Source organism: Narcine bancroftii, chromosome 7 (assembly GCF_036971445.1).
Source record: "Narcine bancroftii isolate sNarBan1 chromosome 7, sNarBan1.hap1, whole genome shotgun sequence".
Classification (NCBI taxonomy): domain Eukaryota; kingdom Metazoa; phylum Chordata; class Chondrichthyes; order Torpediniformes; family Narcinidae; genus Narcine; species Narcine bancroftii.
Window position 1 is genome coordinate 180565271 of NC_091475.1, and position 21180 is coordinate 180586450.

The following is a 21180-nucleotide window of genomic DNA, read 5'->3' on the forward strand; positions in this document are numbered from 1 at the left end:
CATTCTCCGACTAACATGGTTAGTCGCAAGTGTTACAATCCGGTAATAAAGAACAAAGAACCCTGATTTCGACTCAGCCTGGTGTTTGTCTCACTCATTCATGAACAAAGCAGACCTAACAAGAGGTTGGGGAGAAAGCCCTGATGGCGCCATTTTGGCTGGCTGCCCCGCCACGTGCGTGACCTACTGGGCCGGTTCGCCTGCCTAATGGCATGCCGCCACACAGCCCTTCCCCAGAACCGACGCCAATGTCCTTTTTTGCCGGGCGGCCTCGCTTGGGTTGAGCCACGACCACTGGATCGTTGGGGTAGAGGTGTGCTGGCATTAATCTGTCCACAGTAAACAGTTCCCTCTTGCCACCGATGTCCAGTGTGAAGGTGGATCCTGAACGCTGGATGGCTCTGTACAGCCCTTCATATGGTCTTTGAAGGGGTGCTGTGGAAGGGCCTCACCTGATAAAAACATACTCTGCGGAATACAGCTCGCTGGGGACATAAGAGACCCGTGTGCCATGTCTGGGCGGTGGAGGGGGTGTGAAGGAGTCCAACTGAGCTCGGAGGTGGGGAAGTAAACCGTGCGGTGACTGTTGCAGGTTGTGAGGTGCATTGATAAACTCACCGGGCAGGGCTAGCGGTGCACCGTAGACCAGCTCAGTCGATGACACCTGCAGGTCTTCTTTGGTTGTCGAGCGGATGCCCAGGAGTACCCAAGGCAGCTCATTCACCCAGTCGGGGCTGGTGAGATGGGCCATAAGTGCTTACTTAAGGTGGCAGTGCAATCGCTCATCCAGTCCATTGGCTTGTGGGTGAATGGCCGTTGTGTGATGCAGCTCAATTCCCAGTCTGTTGGCGAGCTGTGCACAGAGCACGGAGGTGAACTGCACACCACAGTTGCTGGTGAGGTGGGTCGTGACGCCAAACCGGGCAACCCAACTGGTCAAAAGTGCTCGGGAGCAGGAGTCCGTGGAGGCATCTGGCTTCAGGATCACCTCGGACCAACGAGTGATGTGGTCTACCGTCATGAAAAGGTAACGGTTACTTTGGGAAATGGGTAAGTGGCTGACAATGTCCACGTGTATGTGGCTGAACCGTTCTCGGACGTGTTAAAAATCCTGCATGGGTTCTCTAGTGTGCCTGTGTACCTTGGAAAGCTGATAATGGGTGCAGGTTCTGGCCTAGTCCGCAATCTGCTTTCGAAGCCCATGACAGACGAAGCATTCTGCCACCATATGAACCATGAACCTAATGGAAGGATGGGAAAGGTCCACCTCCTGGTGGAAGACTTGCCTGCGCCACTGTTGGGGAATCACTGGTCGCGGGGTGCTCATAGATACATCACACAGGACAATGTGTGAGAGTAGTCGGGAGATCCTGGAATCGCAGGCAATCCTGAAGGCCTGTGTCTCCTCGTCGGACTTCTGATCCTGGGCAAGCTGGTCGTAGTCTAGGCCGGATGTCAGCGAGCAAATGGCCGGTCGAGAGCGTCTTTCCCTGCTTTGTGCTGAATGTCGGTGGTGAACTCCGACACAAAGGACAGGTGACGCTGTTGGCGGGCCGACCAGGGATCTCTAGCCATAGTGAGCGCTTGAGTGAGGGGTTTGTGGTTGGTAAAAATGGTGAAAGGCCTCCCCTCCAAGAAAGTGAAAATGACGTACAGCAAGGTACGTGTCCAGCAACTCATGGTCGAAAGTACTATACTTGCGCTCTGGCGGACAAAGAAATTGGCTAAAGAATGCCAGTGGTTTCCACTGTCCATTAACCTGCTGCTCCAGGACGGCACCGACGGTGGTGGCAGAGGCATCGACAGAGAGCGCCATATGAAGGTCAGTGCGTGGGTGGATGAGCAGGGTAGCCTTCGCGAGGGCAACTTTCGTGGCTTTGAATGCCCTGTTGGCCTCTGGAGTCCAGGCGAGTGTCTTGTCCTTGGCCGCGATGAGGGAGAGGAGCGGCTGCATGATGCGTGCAGCATCTGGAATGAATCGGTTATAGAAGTTGACCATAGCTGCAAACTCTTGTAGCCCCTTGAGGTTGTCCGGACGTGGAAACTCTCTGATTGCAGCGACCTTCATAGCAGCTGGTGTAGCTCCTTTGTCCATGATCGTATGGCCCAGGAACTGCATGGACTCTTTCCCGAACTGGCATTTGGCCGGGTTAATCGTTAGGCCAAAGTCGGCCAGTCGGGAGAAGAGGGTGCGCAGGTAATACTTGTGTTGTGCCCAGTCTCTGCTGGTGACAAGAATGTCGTCCAGATAAATGAACATGAAATTCAAATCCCTGTCCACCATATCCATAGCCATGAGGCGCTGGAAGGTCTGGGTGGCGTTCATGAGCCAGAAAGGTACGTGTAGAAATTTGAACAACCCGAAGGGGGTGATGATGGCTGTTTTGGGGATGTCCTCAGGGTGCACCGGGACTTGATGATACCCGCGCACCAGGTCGACCTTGGAGAACACCGTCGCGCCATGCAGGTTGGCTGTAAAATCCTGAATGTGAGGGATGGGGCAATGGTCATGTACTGTCGCGTCATTAATCCATCGATAATCTCTGCAGGGGCGCCGGCCACCGGAGGCTTTTTGGACCAGGTGGAGTGGTGAAGCCCAAAGACAGTTGGAGCGTCGAATGATCCCCAGTTCCTGCAGATGCGAGAACTCCTCTTTCGCTATCTGGAGCTTATCTGGCGAGAGGCGGCGTGCCTTGGCATGGACCAGTGGGTCTTGGGTGGGGATATAATGTAACACCCCGTGGTGTGGTGAGGCGGTGAAGAACGGGGCTTGAGGAGGGACGGGAACTTGTCCAGGATGTGCTGAAACTTGTCCTTGGGTGCGCTGACCGTGGCCACCTGCGGCTCCTCTGTGCAGGAGGCGTTGAGACGAACGGATTGGAAGGTACGGGCATCGACAAGTCATCTACCTCAGGGGTCGACCAGGAGTCCATGGGCAAGGAGAAAGTCAACACCCAGAATGGAGTTTGGGAGGGACAAAACGGTGAACCTCCACGAGAACTTCCGCTGGTTGATCTGGAAGTGGACGGTCTTGTTACCATACGTTTGGATCTCCATCGAGTTGGCTTCACGGAGTGGAGGTCCTCGAGGCTGGTTCCGGGACTCGATGGCTGTGGCCGGGGTGACGCTGATCTGGGCCCTGGTGTCGACGAGGAAGTGTCAGCCGCTGATTGCATCCCGCAGGTAGAGAAGGCTGTGCTCTTGGCCAGCTGCCACAGCCATTAACAGCAGCCGGCCTGCTCATTTCCTTGGAACGAGCAGGGCTGATGACACTTCCGAGCCATGGCTCCCCAGTGCTGGTGGAAGAAGCAGATGCCTGAAGTTGACGGCTTGCTTCTGGGTATGCTCTTTGAGGCCCCTGCAGGGGCCAAGTGTTCCTCCGCAGTGCTAGAGGAAGGCTTGGCATGGTCATGGCCAGGACTCATAACTTGCTGGACTGCTGAGCCCTCCGGGAATCGTTCAAGCCATAGCTCCTGAGCCTTTTGAGCAACCTTCCTAGGGTCGTTGAAGCTCTCCTGGGACAGTAACGGCCAGATGTCTTCGGGCATATGGTCGGGGAAGATGCGCACAAAGAGTGGGCAGTTGGTGTGATCGCCCATGAGGGCGAGCATCTCATCCATCAATGTGATTGGAGTTCTGTCTCCCAAGGCGTTGAGGTGCAGCATCCGGGCGGCACGCTGGTGCCTGGAGAGGCCGAGGGAGCCGATGAGCACTAGCTTGATGCTCTCATACTTATCTTCTGCGGGTGGGTGCTAAACAAGGTGCAGCACTTGTTTGTTGGTGGCCTGGTCCAGGGCGGCAACCACATGATAAAACTTGGTCATATTTGATGAAATCTAGCGGAGGTGAAACTGAGCCTCTGCGTGGCTGAACCAGGTCTCCGGCTCCTGAAACCAGAAGACAGGAAGCTTGATGGCTATAGCTTTGATCGAAGAGTCGTTCATATCGGGTTCAAAGGCGTTTGAACCTGAAGGGAATCACGTGATGGAGTAGTGGCCGGTAGGTGAATACAAGCCCTCTCCAGAAAAGAAGAAATAAAGTGGAAAAAGTGCACAGCTCAAGAAACACAAAACACAACAAATAAAAGATAAAGGTGTGGATAAAAGAAAGAAAATGGCACCTAAGAAAGAAAAACCAAAAACAATGGGAAAAAAAGAAGGAAAGATGCCGGAAGAGAAAGGAGAAGGCCTTACCTGCATGAAGAGGCAGGGACCCGTCGTAGAGAGAGGACCCCGCTCCCTGAGGTTAGTGGAGACCCTGCAGGGTCGCAACCTCCCAACTGTGGGACTGCAAAAATGGCTCATTGAGCCAAACAGAAATGCGCAATGAGCACACCAAGGAAAAGGAAAACACCGACGGGAGGGGGGCCCAGCTGTGGAGTGAACCTACACAACGTGACCAGCTGAGAGATGCCCGACAGCAGGGCTCTCAGCTGGAAGAAGAGGAAAGCAACAAGAAAGGGAGTGATAAGAAAGAAAAACAGCAACAGGAGGCCCAACAGATAACTAGCCCAGAAGAAGAGGACCAACAACAACGAAGCTATGGAAAATAACACCCAACAAACAGGCAAGTAGCTCAACAAGAAAGTTAGAAGAGACTCAGATACAAGGAAGAGAAGTAGAAGACACAAACCCAAAAGCAGACACAGAAGAAGACCAAGCTCTGCACAGAGGAATAGAAGGTAAAATAGATGGACAGTATATAGATAAAAAAATTCTCAAGAACAAATGAAAGCATTAAAAGAATGGTTGACATTAGAATTTAGAAAAATGAAAAGTACAGAAGAAAAAGTGAGTAGAATAGAGCTGGTCATGACAAAAATAGGGAAAAGATTAGAAAATGTGGAAGAACGAGAAATGGCTGTAGAAATGGAAGTGAATGACTTAAGAAGAACATTGGAAGAAAGTGACAAAAAAGTTAGAGTCACAGGAGTTGTTAGCTCAGAAGATAGATATAATGTAAAACTATAGTAGGCGAAACACTATAAAGATAGTGGGCCTAAAGGAAGATGAAGAAGGCAAAGATATGAAAGAATTGATAAAAGAATGGATCTCAAAAGTCCTGGGAATGCCAGAAATACAGGAAAGAATGGAAACAGAAAGGGCACACAGAACATTAGCCCCAAAACCACAGTCACAACAAAAACCAAGATCCGTTTTAGTAGAATTTATGAGATACACGACAAGAGAAAATATACTGGAGCGGGCAAGGAATAAAATTAGAGAAGATAAAAAACCATTGGAATACAAGGGTCAAAAAACATTTTTTTACCCAGACATAAGTTTTGAACTCCTAAAGAAGAGAAACGAGTTTAACACAGCAAAATCAATCCTATGGAAAAAAGGCTATAAATTTATGTTAAGATATCCAGCTGTGCTTAAAATAGTTATCCTGGGGGAGAAAAACAGACTGTTCTTGGATCCGGAGAAAGCACGAGAATTTGCAGAACATCTGCAGGGGAGAAAGAGAGATGAAGAGATGTAACAAGAACAAAGAATGGCGACAAACTACATATAAAGATGTAAAAATAATGTAGGGAAAGAAAAGGGAAGTAAGGGAGAAGGGGGAAAAAAGAGAAGAAAAGAGGGTGAGCTTTGTTTAAATGTGAAGATAAAAATCGTTTCTGGAGGGGGTTGGGGGAGAGAATAACAGTCACTGTGAAATCAGTTGACGTTTGCGAGTGGGTTCGCAATCTGAATGGAGAGGGGAGTTATGGTTGCCCGACAAGGGGCAACTCAGAGAGGGGGAGAACACTTGGGGCAAAGGGAATTTTAGATGTGGGAGTTGTTGAAGTATTTTATGTTTTAGAAGTGCTGTCATACATTGAGTTCAAAAAGGGAAAACTGAGAGATGAAAATGGGGAAAAGGGGAAAAGTGGTGGTGAGGGAGCAGAAATGAGGTGTAACAGAGTGAGATGGCCATGTTGAATTATATGATATATGACTATAAATATTAATGGAATACATAACCAAATCAAAAGGAAGAGGCTATTAAATTTACTGAAAAAAGAAAAAATAGATATAGCATTCGTGCAGGAAATGCATCTAACTGAAGTGGAACTTAATAAATTAAGAAGAGACTGGATAGGGCACGTAATGGCAGCATCATATAATTCAAAAGCCAGAGGAGTAGCTATATTATTCAATAAAAATGTATCAATCAAAATAGAGGAGGAAATAATAGATCCAGCAGGGAGGTATGTAATGATAAAGTGTCAGAAAAATATTTTTTTAAACTTTATTTATTCGTTCAAAATACAGATAATAAGCAACATATATAACAATAAACAAAACATGAACGTTATACTTTATATATATATAAAAAAGAAAGAAAAAAAAAAGAAAGCCCCCCCCCTTTCAGCCAACTCTCCTAAGGAGAGCCATAAAGAAAAGAGAGAATAAAATAAAGAAAAGTAAAGCATACAAATTAAAATCTAGTCAATATAAATCAAAATGTAAATATTCTGAATATAAATCAAAATGTAAATATTCTGAATATAACAACCACCTATTAATAAAAAAACTATAGTTATCCGCGAAACATATGTATTTTTTCCATTATTAAACAATACTTCATCTCATTATACCATCTATTAATATCAATCATATTCATATCTTTCCACGTACTAGCAATACATTTTTTCACTACAGATAGCACCAAATACACAAAAGCAAATTAAAATTTATCTAATCCCAAACCGCATGAAAAAAAATTCCAACAGCGTTACCACATCTAAAACACAAATCATATCTGACCAATGATCCTCGGAAAAAATAAAACCAATATCAACTTCCCATTTACCTTAGATTTATCCCAACCCTTTTTATCCATACCATCCTGTAATATTTGACACATAACTAAAATATAACCTTTCTCTGGTACCCTCATAAGAAAATTCTCAAATTTAATCATTTCAAATAAAACCATATCTCTACTGAACACGTTTTACCAAAGATCGAACTCAACAAAAATACGCTTACGCTTAATCGGATTGTTTGAACCCCGGACATTAAAGGAAGCAAACTTCAACTTTGATATATCCACTAATATTACTAAAAGCTAATAATATCAATATATAAAGACTCAGATCAACGTAAATAGGCCCTCCATTAGGAGAAAAAAAAACAATAAAGTAAAGTCTAAATAAAATGAAAATAAAAAGAAAACCTAAACAAAAACTGGGTGTGGATCACCCACCAGTGGCTGATGACTAGTAGAACATAGAACAAATCTTTCCCTCCACAGCCAAACAAAGAATAACAACAAAATATCATAATGACATAAAAGGAAAGTAAAAATAAAAAAGTTCTTCTATTCATCCAAGGGATTCCAGTCTCAGTCACCCCATTTCAAGAGAGCGGACTCTTTCCATTCCCATTTCTCCCATTTTTTCCGTTTCTTCCTTTTCCAGAACAACCAGATTTTTCTTTAGGAGACAATGATGGGCTAGGTCTTTGGCCTCTTACATCTGGCAACGAGTCAGCAAAACTCATTGCTTCACGCTCATTCTCAAAAAACCGAGATTGAAAGTCTCCACAAAACACCTTCAACACTGCCGGATAACGAAAAGTAGACTTATAACCTTTACGCCACAAAACTTCTTTAACTGAATTAAATTGACGCCGACGCTGAATAACCTCTTGACTCAAATCAGGATAGAAAAAACTCTACTATTCTGAATCATTAACGGAGCTTGTTGCTGTCTCGCATTTTGCACTGCTAGACAAAGTATAATTGCTCTGTCCAAGTAATTCAAACATCGAATTATCACGGGTCTCGGTGGTTGACCAGACAAAGGTGGTCTTCTTAAGGCTCTATGAGCTCTTTCCAATACGAGACCTCCAGAGAAAAATTCCTGCCCCAGTGTTTGTGGAATCCATTCGGTGAAAAAACGAAGAGGATCTTGTTCTTCCATACCTTCTGGCAAACCAACAATCTTCACATTATTCCTTCTACTTTGATTTTTCACTTTCCTCTCTAACTCCCTCTCACGTTCTCGCAATTCTTTAACGGATTTTTCCACCTCCAAACTGAGCCTTTGAGACATTTCATTCAACATAGGCTGAATGATAAGGCATAGCTGTTTTCATTGTAATTCAGAAAAGCTCAGCCCTGCTTTCTCTTGTATAGTGGTAGAACCAGGTAACTGCAGCTCCTGCTGCATCTCAACAACAGGCAGTTTAACAGTTTTACTGCGAGTCTTCACTTGAAGCGACGGCACACTGACTTCCTCAGAGGGCCGACGCTCTTCTCCCCCTCACAAAAAGGACCAAAATATTCAGATTGGAGTATATCCTGGGGTATTTCAGACAATGGAATCATCTTCTTGCGTGCCCCCGCCATTAAAGTTAAAGTTGGCAGGCTGCCAGGATCGGGATCCACATCGGGGGCACACACACCTTCCTCCTGAGAATGGGTAATTCCAGCGATGTCAGAAATATAGTAGTAGTAGTCATTTTTTCAGCTCCCACAGGCAATCTCTGTGATTTAGACTTGAAAGAAAACAAACCTGAAGTCGTAGGAGGCTGTTTAGGCTCTAAATCTTCAACACTCCAAAAGTGTAGTTTCTTCTGTACTTGAGGTTTAATCTTTTTACCATTAATAGCCATAACAATTCCTTGATACTTTAAACTAACTTTTAAAAAATTTAAACCTGAAAACAAAGAGTTAAAAACGGGTTCTTGAAAGTCAGGCCAGAGAGGTCGAGATTACATGTCTAGACTCTATGCCATCTTGCCACGCCCCCCCATAAAGTGTCAGATATATTCAGAATTTTGGAATTTGGTCCATATATATGCACCTAATGAAGAGGATCAAAAGTTTATGCAAAATATTTTTTTGAAGATTGTAGATAAAGCAGAGGAATATATTGATAGGAGGGGATTTTAACCTTAATTTGGACCCAAAGGTGGATAAAACTGGACAAAAGACGAGCAAAAAGAACAAAATAGCCAAATTTATGGTTAAATCATTGCAGGAAATGCAAATTATAGATATATGGAGGAGAAGGAATACTCATATTATTCGAGTAGACATAAAACATACTCAAAGATTGATCTGTTCCTGTTGTCAGCCCATATCCAAGGGAGAGTTAGGAAAACGGAATATAAAGCTAGAGTGTTATCTGATCATTCACCCCTGTTATTAGCAATAGAACTGGAGGACGTCCCACCAAAAACATATAGATGGAGATTAAACTCCATGCTACTTAAAAGACGGGAATTTAAAGAATTTATTGATTGCCAAATTAAAATGTACTTTGAAATAAATATGGAATCAGTGAAAGACAAATTTATGTTATGGGATGCAATGAAAGCCTTCATTTGAGGGCAGATAATAAGTTATGTAACTAAGATGAAGAAGGACTACAATCAGGAAATAGAACAGTTGGAAAGGGAAATAGTAAGTACAGAAAAAGAACTGGCAACAAGGGAAGATACAACAAAAAGAAGAGAATTGGCAGACAAAAACATAAAATACAAAACATTACAAACTTATAAGGTGGAGAAGAACATAATGAAAATAAAGTAGAAGTATTATCAGCTAGGAGAAAAAACGCACAAAATACTAGCCTGGCAACTTAAAACAGAACAAGCTAAAACAACTGTATTGGCATCAAGGAAAAAGGACAAACAAATTACATATAACCCAACAGAGATCAATGAAAATTATACTGAACTGAGAATGAAGGGAAAGAAGACAAAATAGATGAGTTTTTAGCTAAAATTGAACTGCTGAAATTGAAAGAAGAAGAGCAAAACAAATTGATAAAACCATTTGAAATAGAGGAAATACAGGATATATTAAAAAAGCTGCCGAACAATAAAATGCCTGGAGAGGATGGACTCCCAATAGAATTCTATAAAACTTTTAAAGACTTATTAATTCCTCCTCTCCTGGAAGTAATGAACCAGATAGAAGAAACACAAAACTTGCCAGATTCATGTAAGACAGCAATAATTACAGTAATACCAAAGACGGGGAAAGATCCACTAACAATAGCATTGTATAGACCAACATCTCTACTTAACACAGATTATAAGATAATAGCTAAACTATTAGCAAACGGATTGGCTGACTGTGTACCAAAAATAGTAAAACAAGATCAAACTGGATTTATTAAGAAAAGACAAACAACAGACAATATCTGTAACTTCATTAACTTAATCCATGCAGTACAAGGAAATAAGATACCAACAGTGTCTGTGTAGAGCTCGTCGAAAGAACGAAAGACTTGTTGATCCAAACCAAGGCTTTTATTAGCAAAAGACCGGAGCTCTTCACAGGTGGCCGACCAGTCCGGAATGATCCGACCTGGCTAGGGACACAACCCTTTAAGGCCCAGACAATAGGTGTGGCTTAGCTCTCAGCCAATCGCTGTAAGCACAGTCTAGATACAGTAACTATATACACTATGTACATTGGTGATAGATCTGTACTATCACATTCACCCCTTCTTGGAGAACTGACCCTGGGAAAAAAAACAAAAACGAGGGAGAGAATGAAAGGAAGGGGTAGGTCAAGGACTGTAGTGGTCAGGGGGTCTGACCATCCGGCGTGACCGTGGTGCCGGGATTGGGGTCGCCAGCGGGCTCGTTGGGTGCGACTGCTCCGTCGCTCAATTCCCCAGTCGTGTTGTCGGCAGGGTGGCCCGGGTCATTGGGGTGCCGTTGGTCCTTCTGTTGCGGCACGGGGCCTGGAGAATAAGGAGTTGGGGAAGGTTGGGTTGGGGGGTTTGCTGGGTCTACCGCGTCCTGAGCTAGGTCCCGCACTGAAACAGTGTCCTCCCGCCCTTGACAAAGTGAGCAAACCTAGTGACCCCTGGATGACAGAGCGCCTCATGGAGTTTCCGTAGTCTGTCCATCTGTATGCTGGCGCACGTCCCCCTGGAGAGCACGTCAGGCGGGTCGTTGAGCTTACCAGGCCGGTACAGGATGTCATAGTTAAAGGTGGAGAGTTCGATTCTCCATCTGGCGATTTTGTCGTTTTTTTAATCTTACCACGCTGGGTGTTGCTGAACATGAAGGAGACCGCGCGTTGATCAGTCAACAGTGTAAAGCGCCTCCCAGCGAGGTAATGTCTCCAACGACGCACCGCTTCAACTATGGCCTGGGCCTCCTTCTCGATCGAGGAGTGTCTACTCTCTGGATCCTGGAGGGTTCTGGAGAAGAAGGCTACAGGCCGACCGGCCTGGTTCAAGGTGGCTGCCAGGGCGAAGTCGGATGCATCGCTCTCGACTTGAAACGGGACAGACTCATCGATCGCGTGCAGCGTCGCAGCAGCGATGTCAGATTTGATTCGATCGAAAGCCGCTGTGGCTTCAGTCGAGAGGGGAAAGGAGGTGGTCTTGATAAGAGGACGCACCTTGTCGGCGTAGTGTGGAATCCATTGGGCATAATACGAGAAAAGGCTCAGGCAACGTTTGAGAGCTTTCTGGGTATGTGGGGGGGTGGGGTAAGTCCATTAGGGGATGCATGCGGTCAGGATCTGGCACGACTATCCTGTTCTCCACCACACAACCTAGAATAGCGAGTCGTGTGGTCCGGAAGACACACTTGTCCAAATTGTAAGTCAGGTTCAGCCGACGGACAGTTTGAAGAAATTTGTCTAGGTTGGCGTCATGGTCCTGCATGTCGTGGCCGCAGATGGTGATATTGTCCAGATACGGGAAGGTAGCAGTTAGCCCGTTCTGGTCCACCATCCTGTCCATTTCCCGCTGGAAGACCGCGACACCATTCGTGACCCCGAATGGTACCCTGAGAAATTGATATAGCCGCCCATTCGCTTCAAAGGCCGTGAATGGTCGGTCCTCGCAGCGGATCGGGAGCTGGTGGTAGGCCGAACGTAGGTCAATAGTGGAGAAAATGCGGTATTGGGCGATCTGGTTCACCACATCCGTGATGCGTGGCAGGGGGTACGCATCCAGGAGTGTGAAGCGGTTAATGGTCTGGTTATAGTCGACCACCATCCGTAGTTTTTCCCCATTCTTGACAACCACCACCTGGGCTCTCCAGGGGCTTGAACTGGGTTCGATGATGCCCTTATCCAGCAATCTACGCACCTCACTCCTAATGAATTGCCTGTTTTCGTAACTATATTGCCGACTTTTGGTGGCCACAGGCTTCCAGCCAGGGGTGAGGTTTGCGAAGAGTGCTGGCGGGGCAATCCGGAGTGTGGAAAGGCCACAGGATTGGCCCCGGGGCACGGGGGCGGGTTGCTCGGGTGCTTCGGGGGTGGGGCGATGGCAGACCGAGAGGGGGGCATGGGGTCCCCCAAAGTGTAGGGACACCATTTGGAACTGACACTGGAAGTCTAATCCCAGCAACACTGGGGCGCACAATTGGGGAAGGACGAATAATTTGAAGTGGGTGACCGTTACGCCCTGTACTTCCAGCGTGGCGATGCAATACCCCTTTATCCCAGTAAAGTGCGACCTCGTCGCTAATGAGATCCTCTGGGTAGTGGGGATAATGTCAAGTCCCCAACGGTGAGCCAGATCTGGCTGGATAAAACTGTCAGTTGACCCAGAGTCAAATAAGCAATTGGTGTAGTGTTCATGCACTTTAATCAGTTCCATTGCTCTGGTGAGGGGATGTGAGCATTGCTGGTTTAGTGTTATTGAAGCAGTTGACAGGGGAGTTTTGCGCGATGACGTCACGCAACGGGATGACGTAGTTAACGCTCGAGGAGCAGGTTGGAGGACCTCCCGGAAGTGCTGTTGTGGCGGCATTGGCAGGTGAATGGTAAGTAGTGGGGGTTGCAGTTGCTCGCGATTGGCGGTGGGTGGGTCATTGGTCGCGGCGGTCGGGGCCTGGCGGTCGTCGGCGATGGACGCTAGGGTGAGTACCAGGTTGGCCACAGGGGTGGCTGTGGCGGCGGCAGCAGCGGCGGTAGCGTCGGCCCCGGGGGTGGCTGTGGCGGCGGCAGCAGCGGCGGTAGCGGCGGCCCCGGGGGTGTCTGTGGCGGCGGCAGCAGTGGCGGTAGCGTCAGCCCCGGGGGTGTCTGTGGCAGCGGCGGTAGCGTTGGCCCCGGGGATGTCTGTGGCGGCGGCGGCAGCGTCGAGTGTTCCGCACGGGGGCGAGAGGTGGGCCAACACCATGGTTGCGAGGGTGGGCTGCCCCTTCCGTGTTCGGCGTCTCCGTGACGTCAGGCGTTGCCGTGCAGGGGAGCCCTCGCTCACATTGGACGAGAGCTCTGGGGAAGAAGAGTTTGAATGGGATAGTGGCGATTGGGCTTCACACGAGGCACTGTGTTTGCTGGCGGCCATTTTAGACCTACAGACTGCAGCAAAGTGGCCGTTTTTAAGGCACTTCTGGCACTTGGCTTTTCTTGCTGGACACTGGGACCTGCTGTGCTTGTCCCTCCCGCAGAAATAACATTTCGGGTTCGCACGGGGCAGGGTAGCAGCAGCCGACAGGCCGTCAGTATCTCGGGGGATGGTAGGGTAGAAGGGCACTCTACTCACATCAGAATGAGGGGTCCAATCCCTAGAGAGCTCGGTGGACTTTAAAGCTGCATCCTCCATTGTGATTGCAATCCGGGCCACGTCCTCTAGTTTTTCTACCCCTTGTTCGAGCAAGCACAGCCTCACTTCATTCGATCGGAGTCCGGCCACATAGACATCCCGGACGAGATCATTTGTGATCTCGGCAGCAGTTTTGTCCACAGAGTTACAGTCCTTGCCCAATGCCTTTAATACTTGTAAATATGCCCTGCTGGACTCGCCGGGCTGTTGCTTCCTTGACGCAAGCATGAGCCGGGCATGAACTCCGTTCACCGGTTGATCATACAGTCCTTTCAGTACCTTTATGGCTGCGGTGTAAGTGGTCTCATCCTGGATGTTCTCGTAGACTCTCAAGGACACCGTATACAGCAATGCTGTTAGCCGCTCGTTATCCTCCTCCACCTCAATGAGTCTCAGGAAGTTTTCAAAGTTCAGAAGCCAGAAGTTAAAGGCTTTGAAGGCTGTAGCTGACTGTGGGTCGATATCAAGTTTTTCTGGCCGAGTTAAACGCTCCATCCTTTTCAAAAAAAATTCTTTTGCTAATAAAATTGTAGAGCTCGTCGAAAGAACCAAAGACTTGTTGATCCAAACCAAGGCTTTTATTAGCAAAAGACCGGAGCTCTTCACAGGTGGCCGACCAGTCCGGAATGATCCGACCTGGCTAGGGACACAACCCTTTAAGGCCCAGACAATAGGTGTGGCTTAGCTCTCAGCCAATCGCTGTAAGCACAGTCTAGATACAGTAACTATATACACTATGTACATTGGTGATAGATCTGTACTATCACAGTCTGTTGCTTTAGATGCAGAGAAAGCCTTTGACAGGGTAGAATGGAATTATTTATTCAAAGTATTACAGAGGTTCAACCAACCAGAAAAATATATTACTTGGATTAAAGTATTATATAAGGGACCATTGGCGAAGGTGACAGTAAATGGAAATGTATCGAACCAATTTAAATTAAGTAGGTCAACTCGGCAGGGATGTCCACTATCTCCCTCACTGTTTGCTTTAGCAATAGAACCATTGGCATATTTGATAAGAACAGAAAATAAAATAAAAGGGACAAAAATAAAGGAGGAATATAAAATCAGTTTATTTGCAGATGACATCATAGTATACTTAACAGAACCAGAAATATAATAAAAGATCTACATAAGAAATTGAAGTAATATGGAGAAATGTTGGGGTACAAGATCAACGCAAATAAAAGTGAAGTGATACCAATGAATAATGCGGATTACACAGAGTTTAAAAAAAGAATCACCATTTAAATGGCAAACACAAGCAATCCGATACCTAGGTATTAGATTAGATAATAATTTAGGCCACCTATACAAATTAAATTATCAGCCATTAATGAAGAAATTACAGGATGACTTAGAACATTGGAAAGAATTGCCACTAACACTGATAGGGAGGGTAAATTGCATTAAAATGAATGTCTTCCCAAGGATACAATACCTATTTCAATCGTTACCAATTCCCTTAACAGAGAAATTCTTCAATGAACTAAAGAGAATAATAAGGAAATTCTTATGGAAAGGGGGGAATCCGAAGATAGCACTAGATAAATTAACAGAATGGTACAAACAAGGTGGTTTGCAGCTACCAAACTTTAAAAATTATTATAGAGCAGCACAATTAAGGTATCTATCAGATTTTTATCAAACAAGGGAAAAGCCAGATTGGACCAAGATAGAGCTAGATAAAATCGGGGAGAAAGTACCAGAACATATACTTTATCAGTGGGATGAAAAACTGGTGCAATAAAGAAGTTCACCAGTATTGCACCATTTACTCAAAAAATGGAAGAAGATTCACGTAGAAAGGAAAAAAAACAAATTACCAACTGCCAAAATGATTATTGACGCAAAATTAACTAATCCCTTTCACAATAGATAACCTTTCCTTTAGAGAATGGGAGAGAAAAGGAATTAAAAGAATAGAAAATTGTTTTTTGGGAAATAATTTATTATCATTTGAACAAATGAAGTACAAATATGGAATAACTCATGGTACAATGTTTGCATTACCACCAACTGAAAGCCTACTTAAAGGACAAATTGGGAAGCAGACTGAGATTACCAGAAGGAAGCAGCTTTGAATATGTGATTACAGAAACAACGATAATAAAAAGATTATAAACCAACATGTACATCAAGCTGCAAGAGAAGGAAAATGATGAAATAAGCTATAAACCCAAACAAAAGTGGGAAAAAGATTTAAACAAAGATAAAAAAAATGAAATATGGGAAAATTTGAGCTCTGGAACTATGAAAAATATAATAAATATGAGGCTATGCATGATACAATATAATTGGTTACACAGGCTATATATCATGCCCCAAAAGTTAAATAAATGGGATCCAGCATTATCAGATAGATGTTTTCGCTGTAAGAAGGAAACGGGAACAACAGTACATACAATTTAGGCATGTGAGAAAGTGAAAAAGTTTTGGGAAGATCTAAATCAGGTATTAAATAAAATCAAAAAAAAGCAACATACCAAAAAATCCAGAGATCTTCTAAGTAATTTAAGTAGTAAAGAATTAGGCCTCAAACTGGATGAAGTGCAAAAAAGATTTATTATGATAGCCTTAGCTGTACCAAAAAAATGTATAATGTCAGCTTGGAAATCAGAAGAGAGCCTGAGAGTACAGCAATGGTACATAGAAATGAACAAATGTATTCCATTGGAAAAAATAACATATAATTTACAAAATAAAGTTACATTATTTGAACAAATTTGGGAACCGTACATGGAACACAACAGAGAGGGCCAACCGCAGACCTCCACCCCCTAAAATGATAAAAAGAGAAGACAAAATGACCTGATCCAGTGTGTAAAAGTAGATGACACAATTTTCTTGTTTATTTTCATTGTGTGATGACATTGTTTAATGGTTTTATTGTATTGTATATGTTGAACGTTTAATGGATTTGGAGGGGGGTAGGAAGGATGGTGGGAAAAAAGTGGAGAAAATGCCATTGTGTATATTCACGAGGGAAATGTTTGTGTGTATTTTGATTGATATGGTTCATAGTGCGAAAAATAAAAAATTATTTTAAAAAAAAGGCATTTGAACTTGTCGGTGTCACCAATGTAGTGGCGGCTACTCTGCTTACTGAATAATTCCACAACCAAACGGGTTGAGTTAAGTGAGCAAATGCTCCTTTATTGAGGTCTGCCTGGCTGGTCTTATGCTCCCAGCCTAGACCTGGCTGAGAACTGCGCCGGAGGATCTGACGTCACTGGGCGTCACGTGGGCCGCAGAGCGCGGGCTTCTGAGCCTGGTGCTGAGTTCGGGGAGAAACCCCCGAAGGCGCCATTTTGGCCGGCTGCCCCGCCGCGTGCATGACCTGCGGGGCAGGTTTGCCTGCATAATGGTGTGCCGCCACAAGGGGAAGATTCTCAGATTAGAATTGGACAGCTCTTTCTTATTACACCATTGTGGTTTATTTCTGCCCCACCATTTCCCTAATGGATATTGGATGCCTGCAGAGTGAAGTGTACGCATCACTGCCTCAATCAACAAAATTCTGTTTTCAGTTTCTGGTTTAATTCATTTTACTGTTTCTCATTCCAGAATGATGACCAAATCGAAGAACTTTTCAGGAAGATTGATTATTCTGCAAGTGGTCTGATTGAATGGGTATGTTCATCATTGTTGCTGCAGACTTGAGGAACCTATTTATGTTCTGAGATGTTCAACTTAATCTTCCAACTTGTATTTCAGCTCCTTAAACTGAAAGGTTTAACTGGAACAAATTAACCGGTATATTGAAACCATTTCCTCGATAACTATTTCTAAAGTAAAAGTTGAGGATAATTATTGTTAATTTTATTCAGAGAAAAAAAACTATGCATCCAAAGATGAAATTAGAAAGTAGTTTGAAACATCTGTGGGTAAGAGCTAAATGAGGGGAGTGTGCTAAAATTGTGGAATTACCACAATACTTCAAATATTGTTCCTTTCAATCATTTTTTAAGTTGGTCAGTCATCATGATATGTTGCCTAATTTAATAAAATCTGTAGCTTTTTCCATTTTTCTCTATTGTATTGAGAAATTACTTAATCTCTCAAAAAGAGAAAAATAATATTTGTTTGAGTGCGTAAATTAGGCAGCTATTCAATACAAGGACAAACACGTTGAACTAATTAAGGGATGAGGAGCTTTTTTAAATGATAATGGAATGGCAGCACATATAGCTGAGATGTTAGCACCACACTACTACATGGTCAGCAACCCAGTTTGAATCCAGTGGTATCTGGTGTCAGAAATAAAACTTCTCACACATGAGTCTCTTTAAAACTGATGACACGACAAGCTTTATTTACAAGTCTGCAGAGTTGGACTCAACTGGCTTCTCACCAGTTAAGCCCCGATACATACAGTGCATTGATTTTTATACCCTTGTTGTTTGCCCTTCCCCTTCTTATTAATACTGTTTTAATTGGTTAGTATTGCAAAAGCATTCTAAGTACAACTGCATTTTTAATTATCACGTTCGTTACGTACGCTGCGAACTCTACATACACTAAATTCTGTTTCTCACCCTTCTTATCAATCTTTTGTCTCCTGCATGTCTCTCACTATGACCATGAAAAGATATGTTTAAAAAAACATGTCCAGCTGAACTTTTTGTCCTTGGCTGCTAGTAAGCTCCCTGTCCGTTCTGGCTTCCCTTTTTATGATTAATCATCACATTTTAACTTAAGCCATTTTAACCTAAGTTCTCTATCTATAACAATCCACCCCTTTCTCTCTTTAAAATGTGTGTATTATATATATATGTGAATGGGGATTTTAACTCGGGGAAGAGAAACGTCTCATGATAAATTAATTTCGTGCTGAAGTAAAATTCTAACGGGGTCTCCCAGTTCCCCTGGTTGCATAGCCTGTTGGACCATGGAAATCACCAGGCTGCGTAGACAGGGAATAATACAGGGCAAAACAAGTAGGAGGAATAAAATACCTCCGATGACCCACAATAAGGTACGCCACCAGGTTCCTCCAAACCATTTGTCCATCCAATTTAATTTTGCAAAAGGATGCCAGGTTTGAACCGGTACATGGGACAAAGTACGAATATTATCAGCGATTTTTCGAATGGCTTGGCCATTATCATCAATCTGTAAGCAGCAGTTAGTCAAATTAAGCTTTCCACATACACCTCCTTCTGTGGCTAGGAGATAGTCTAGGGCCAGACGGTTCTGATATATAGCAGAGCGCATTTGACCTTGCTGGGATGCAAGTAATTGCAGGGCTAGAGCTGTTTGATTTGTAACAATTTCAAGGACTGCTTGCAAGCGAATAATGCGATTTAACATATAAATAGGAGTACGATAACCCCAGGATCCATCTTGAGCCCATGTAGCGGGACCATAATATTGAATTATGCGTTCTGGAGGCCAATCATCTCCCCATTGTCCCAAATGTACCGTGCTAGAGCGGGGCTGACGGTGTAATGTATCAAAAATCTTCACTCCTAATTTATGACCGTGATCGTGGGGTAGGAGGAAAAATTCTCCAAGTGTGGAGTGGAATTTCTTATTGGAACAGTACGCTGGTGTATGCAAAACCAGAGTCCATCAGGGCATGGTGGGCCTGAGTCACCCTTCCAACCGTTAAGAGGGAAAGGAGTGGTATTAGGAATCTGTATATAATGACCCATATTATTTCCTTCTTTTTTCCACACAAGGGGTATATGGATGTTGGGTGGTATTTTCTGCCCAGCATTTCTCAGGAACTGAGGTATGGGAAATAAAATTACCCTCCTTTCTTCCCCAAGTGCGGTCCTGAAACAGGACCACTGTGTCTCTGCATTTCTTACATTTCACACCTGATAAAGACATAGGCAAACTAAGAAAAATCAAAGAACATAACAATAACATTGTGAATCAAGTCTTTCTGCGAAATCGCAAGGTAAGAGGTTTTTCTCCAGGAACACAAGTCCAATCTGAGTTCGTATCAGGGTCCTGAGGCGCCTCTACAGGTCCCTTAAATCTGGATGCGTGCGTCCACCCCTTCTCTCTTGTTCATGCTGCAGCCTCTGTAGTTAAGAGAACTTGGTATGGACCTTCCCACTGGGGCTGGAGTTTTTCAGTTTTCCAGGTCTTGATGAGAATCCAGTCTCCTGGTTCCACTTTGTGTAAAGAAAAGTCTAGAGGCGGTGTTTGTGCCAATAGTCCTCTCTTTCATAAATCTGTAAGAGAGCGTGACAGTGCCTGTAAATAGTTCCTAACAAATATATCCCCTTCCCCCAAGGTGGGACACCCCTCAACTGTACTCCAGAAGGGAAGCCCAAACATCATTTCATAAGGGCACAACCCTACATCTTTTCGTGGGGCAGTACGAATTCTCAATAAAGCCAGGGGCAGACACTTTATCCAAGGCATTTTAGTTTCCACCATTAATTTTGTCAATTGCATTTTTAGGGTTCCATTCATACGTTCAACCCTCCCTGAGCTTTGTGGATGCCAAAGGGTATGCAATTTCCAAGAGACCTGTAATGCATTACAAATCAATTGCTGGATTTTTGAACAAAAATGTGGACCCCTGTCTGAGTCTATAGAATCCATTATACCATATCTGGGGATTATCTGCTCTAGGAGGAGGCGAGCTACTGTAGAGGCTGTAGCATTTACTGTTGGGAAGGCTTCCACCCATCGGGTAAAGTGATCTATTACCACCAACAGATACTTCCATCTTTGGACTTGAGGTAACTCTGTGAAGTCGATCTGGATACTTTGAAAAGGGCGTATGGCTAATGGTTGACCTCCCATGGTCCCTGTCCTCATTACCTTCTTATTAATTTTTGTGCATAGGTGACAGTTCTGCACCTCCTGTTGGGCCAAGGTGTAGATTCCCTTACACACATATTCTCGAAGCACTGTGTCACATAAGGCTTGGGTGCCCCAGTGGCTCTGATGGTGCAGGTGTTTTAAAATATTGCGAGTTATTTCTTTATTTAGAACCATTCTTCCATCTGGTGTCTTCCATGTTCCATCAGGCAGCTGGCTTGCGCCCAGCTGAGCCATGTCCTTTTCTTCCTTAGCAGTGAAAATGGGAGCCTTCTTTATGCCTTGTCTTATTGGGATTAAGGTCAGCAAACGGACTTCTTGTTGCATGGCTGCCCTTTTAGCTTCTTCATCAGCCAGTCTGTTTCCAATTGCTGTCGGGGTATCTCCCCTCTGATGGCCTGGTATGTAGACCACTGCTATTTCCTGGGGTAATGTCAAGGCTTCTAAAGTCAGAGTAATCATCTGTTCGTGTGCCAATTCCTTTCCTCTTGATGTAATTAGACCACGCTCCTTCCAGATCTTACCAAAGGTATGCACTACCCCGTATGCGTATTTGGAATCAGTGTAAATCGTTCCAGTTTTCTCTGCCAGTATTCTGAGGGCTCTCTGCAAGGCATATACTTCACAGGACTGTGCTGACCAGCTTCCGGGTAGTCTCGTGGATTCTACTACTTTCCAAGTATTTCCTTCTATTATAGCATACCCACTTCTTCTCATTCCGTCAACACATCTGGCGGAGCCGTCAATGTAGAATTCATATCCTTCTCCCAGAGGAGTATCGCAAAGGTCTTCTCAGGTCTTGGTCTGAAGATCCGTCAACTCGACACAGTCGTGCTCCACCTCTCTCTCTGTTTCACTGCCGTATA

At 44.5% G+C, this 21180-nt stretch overlaps 1 protein-coding gene across 1 annotated transcript in view; it reads left to right on the forward strand.

Moving 5' to 3' along the window:
* Positions 1–21180, forward strand: part of wdr95 (WD40 repeat domain 95) — a 158042-nt gene that overhangs the window by 50335 nt on the left and 86527 nt on the right. Inside the window, exon 5 of the mRNA XM_069891576.1 lies at positions 17096–17161. Coding sequence (XP_069747677.1) covers positions 17096–17161 — 66 coding nt within the window. The remainder of the gene's footprint in view (positions 1–17095; positions 17162–21180) is intronic.